Source organism: Miscanthus floridulus, chromosome 7 (genome assembly GCF_019320115.1).
Source record: "Miscanthus floridulus cultivar M001 chromosome 7, ASM1932011v1, whole genome shotgun sequence".
Classification (NCBI taxonomy): Eukaryota; Viridiplantae; Streptophyta; class Magnoliopsida; order Poales; family Poaceae; genus Miscanthus; species Miscanthus floridulus.
Genome location: NC_089586.1, coordinates 124798689 through 124803509, shown reverse-complemented (window position 1 = coordinate 124803509; position 4821 = coordinate 124798689). Strand labels below are relative to the sequence as shown.

Below are 4821 nucleotides of genomic sequence, written 5' to 3'. Positions count from 1 at the left end.
AACACTCCTCTGTGAATCTGTCATGTGTAGGTGTCGATTTGCTCGAAACTATACCTACTGCAGTCTGCACTCTGCAGGTCTACAACTGCAGGTTCAGAACTTGTGCTAGCTCTTATATGTGTAAACACTCCTATATTACGGCTTCTAAAGTGAACGCCACTCCTATATATTCCTCTCAATTTCTCTGAAATCTGAAGATTTGCTTGTCTTCCTCCACGCAAATTCTGTGAAGATGGCAAGACAACCCGGGAGGCAGGTTGTTCTCTGAAGCTTTCAGGAGTATTCATGAGATGTACCATGTCATACTTTTCTATTTCGATGCATTTGGAGCGCAACTATTGATCTGAAGATATTCCATTTCGTCAACCAACAACGGACCACACATCACTGGAACTCACATTTGTCCACACATTAGATGATGAATGCATGAGACACGTGAATGAGCGCTCTGTTTTCTTTTTCTGCTGATGACTTGCTGAGGAAGCTAAACGATACTAGCTACTAAATCCGTTCCAAATTATATTTCATTTGACTTGTTTTACCCTAAGTTTGACCACTCGTCCTATTTAAAAATTTGTGCTAAATATTACTTTCTTTTGTTGTGGCTTGCTTTATTAACAAAAGTTCTTTAAGAAAGACTTAAATTTAACTATGTTTGTATAATTTTTTTTAATAAGACGAGCGGTCATACTTGGGGTAAAAAAAAAGTCAAACGAATTATAATTTGGAACGGATATAGAATTATACTACAGGTGCAGGTGCATGCATGTATGCGACGCCTACAAGCACGAACCAAGAGCGCGCGTAAGATGTTCCCGGTGGACGTCGAAACGTACGCGATACGCCCAACAGAGTATTGCTTACTAGCATCTCTTTGGGCGAATAAGTAGCAGCACTTGCAGTCTTGAACCATTCCAAGCTGGACATGTAAACGGTCTATACACTATTGTCCTGAACCATTCCAAGCTGGACATGTAAACGGTCTATACACTATTGTCCTGTTCGCTCGAACTTATCAGTCGGCTTATCAGCTAGAATCTATAGTGCTTTTTCTCTCACAACAAAACAGCTTTAGCCGGCTTATATATCAGCCGACCAGTCATTATATGCTTCTTCAGTCAATGTCACGTGGACGTACTACGCTCAAACGGAGCATATATATTTTTCGTCGAACAGCCGAGTCCCCGTTTCCGCGTAACAGATGCGGTCGTGTTGCATGCATGCCGACCAGTGAAGGAATCAGATGCCTGGTCCTGGACGACTTCATCAAACCCACAGCAGTCGTCACTCATCAGTCACGCTAGCACTCTCAACACTGTCTGGTCACTAGTCAAGTCTGCATATTCGGCGTTGCAGAACATGCAGGAGTTTTCACAAACTAGACTTGCAAGACTGGTCCAGTGAGTGTAAGCAGTAAGCCTTGCACATCAAGCAACTCACTTTTTTAACTTCAAGAGGCCGTATATGGAGACGCATCTTTCAGTGAACATTCCATGACAGGACAGTTTTCAAGTATGACTTGGTGTACATGTTTTTCTTTTTTCTGAACATATGGCGTACATGCGTAGTGAACCCTTATGTGTCTCTTCATGCAATTTTCCTTGTACGTGCATGCCAAGTTTCCCTGGTCGTTAATTTGTGGCGGTATAGTACAATATGGTCAGTAACATATACATTTGGGGCTAGCTTGTTCGTCCCTGAAGAGGCCATGCAACATGGACTGCTACTAAAAATTCAGATACTTATAGGACTCGTTCTTCAGTGACAATTACTCATTCACATTGTCTTCAATTGACTGCTTCTTCACTGAACCGTTTTCCGGTTTTCCATTTCTTTTCCTAAACCCTTGTATATAATAACCTTGAGGCATCCCAATTGACCGCTGACCTCTTGTATGGAACCTCTTACCTCTATAAAGAGGACCTCAAGAGTGCTGCTTGTCTGCACCAAAGGCTCCCCAGCATTCTGCCTGTGCAGTTTAAGAAGTGTTTTCAGGCATCTTCCATCGTTTTCAGCTGTCAAGTTGTTCCCCAAAGCAAAAGATATGCCTGACCACAACAAGGTCAAGAAGGGCATGTGGGATCTGATACATACTTGGCTGCTTTTCACCATCCAAGAAAAAGAAGAAGAGATGAATCAAATCCTCTAAGTCTACGGAGCAGCTCTCGCTCATGGAAATTAGTATTCTTAGGTTTATATATGTGTCCATGCGATAGTGTGATGTGTTGTTCAATGTAGATTCACTATTTTTTCTCTATCAGGCAATGTAGAATCACTATTAAGGAAAGGTTTTTTTAGAGACGACTGGAATGGATTTGAATTTGTCTCTAAAAACCAATGAGAGACGGATTGAAATTCAGCTGCCTCATACACTACTGGAAACCAAAAATTTCCTATCGGTAAAAAACCATCAGAAAAAGCAAAAAACCGACAAGAAAATTTAAAAATAATTTTTCTGTCGGTATAACGACAGGAAAATTTCGACAGAACTAAAGCGATAGGAAAATAACTTTTTTCTGTCGGTTGTATTATTTTACTATCGGTTTACTATTTTTCTTGTCGGTGGGCGTCGACAGAAAAATTGTGGGTCGCCAAGTCTAGAATTTTGTTTCTGTCGGTAAATGACGATAGGAAAAATATGTGTACCGACAGGGAATAAAATTTCCGGTCGGTGTTGAACCGCCAGAAAAATAAACGCGTACCGACAGGAAATAGTAGTTTTTTCTGTCGACGGAGCCGCGACAGGAGAATTACAGTTTTCTTGTCATCCTCTCTCGACAGTATAATTATAACGTACCGACGGGAAATAATTGCAGTCACCAGGCCACAGAAGCACCTCATTTATTTATAATTTCATACGATATTCATGATAACAATATAGGCACAAACATGACATCTGATTCTATAAGGTTTTCAACTAGAACACAAATATATTGCATCAATTTATCATCATCCACACGCCATACATATAGATTAGATGCCCACGGTTGACATCAACAGCCACAAATTAAGATGCCCATAGGTCTTGCATCCACAACTACATAATTAAGATGTCCATAGGTCTTGCATCCACAGCTACATAAATAATAATTTCACAAAAGCATCAACTAGATGATTGTCTTTCCCAAAAACAAGCATCAACTTGTTGGCTGCACCTTTACTATCTAAAGGTTAGAAGTGGCAACTACCGACAGCTTCTACAACACACAAAATGGCATTATCTGTTTGTGATGACTCCCACCTTCATGTATGGTTTTGGTTCAGTGTTTCCAATGCAGCTCTGTATGCGGCATTGAGATTGTCTTCATCGTGGCCATATGTGGCATTGTCATCATTGGTCGATTCCGAGCCAACATGAGAAGAACCAGTGGCCTATACATATATGAAGAGAAATATTAGTTAGATTGCTACAGGTAGTAGTAGTAATCTTCCAGATGCTAACAACAGCCAGTGGGTAAACACATTCCAGATGGAAGCAAAGAGATTATTTGCCTTCAGCATGTACTACCAATTAGCCATACATAAACAAAAATGTACCACCAATTGTCCATCCCAAGGTGTACTTGTAGTTGTACCATAGATCTATCAAAGCATACACTCAGAACAAATCACTAATTTGAAATAATACTCACAAAATTTATCATCAAGCAATATTACAGTCTTACAGAAGACGTCTTAAAAAAATGCTAATCTTATTGTTTCATTTAATATTTATTCATTCATAAGGAAAAAAAATCATACAATTCCCATTTGTCATCAATGCCACTCAACAATATTAGAAAAATATGAGCTGATATCAAGTTATGTGAGAACAGAACAGTGCTACCTATTTTTAGGGAATCAGATCTATGAAAATTAGGCAGTAAGTATAAGTGCATGATAACACATTGGTTCAAAAATTAGTTGAGAGGAGAAATCTGGAGTGATATCAACTGAGTCCCGGTCCATGGGAACTGAACCAATGCAAATATCTACCTTACCATTAGTACTCAATTAATTCAATTTAAGTCTAGTAGCTACCCAAGAATCAAGATGAGACCACTTCCTCACTGGTGGACTGCATGTTGCCATTTTGAATACCACATCAAAATTATAGCCATTTTATAGAAAAGATAATAAGTTAGGCTAGCTGTACTCACAATTGCTTGCGCTGCTGCTGCTGCAAGTTGTGAGGATGCCTCTAGAATTTCCTGTCCCAGTCCTAAGCGTCGACAAAGTGCCTATAGTGAAGACATTAAATATTTTAGATTTTGAAAAATGGTTTGCTTGTAGAAAAAAACTATCAACACACATACTTACCATTGTCAGATCTATAGCAACTTTGCATTGTTGCATCACACTATCCTTCTCTTTATGTAGCCTTGCATTTTCTCGTCGTAGTTCTGCATTTTGTTGGGCCAACACTTTCATTGAAACTGGATTTGATTGACTCACATTATTCTCCTTCGCAGCTGCTCTGACATCAGCTACCCTAACAGCGCCATATCCTATAGCAAAGCGCCCATGGGTGGACAAACCACCCGACACGCCATACAACACCTTTGTATTCAACTCTTGCTCATGTTCTGGCCCTTGCCCTTGTTCCACCTCTTCCATATCCTCATGCTCTTCATGCTCACTATCGTCTTCATGTTCTTCATGCTCCTGTGTAACCCTCTTAACCCCTGCTATATAGTCATCCTACAAGCAATTCCAAGTAATCATGTTGTGATGCTACTAGGGTACTAGCTTAATCTAAAAACAAGAAATTTAATTGTCCTTTAATTTGATATATATCAAGCCAAGAATGGAGTGAAAACACTGCTAGTATTTTAATCACTC

At 39.7% G+C, this 4821-nt stretch overlaps 1 protein-coding gene across 1 annotated transcript; it reads right to left on the bottom strand.

Annotated features, from left to right (window-relative positions):
• Positions 1–3215: 3215 nt before the first annotated feature.
• LOC136464611 (uncharacterized) lies at positions 3216–4596 on the bottom strand. Its single transcript, XM_066463561.1, has 3 exons — positions 4300–4596; positions 4140–4220; positions 3216–3372 (listed from the first exon to the last, which is right to left on the bottom strand). Exons 1-3 carry the CDS (start codon positions 4594–4596, stop codon positions 3244–3246), a joined length of 507 nt encoding a protein of 168 aa, XP_066319658.1. The 3' UTR covers positions 3216–3243.
• Positions 4597–4821: the final 225 nt, after the last annotated feature.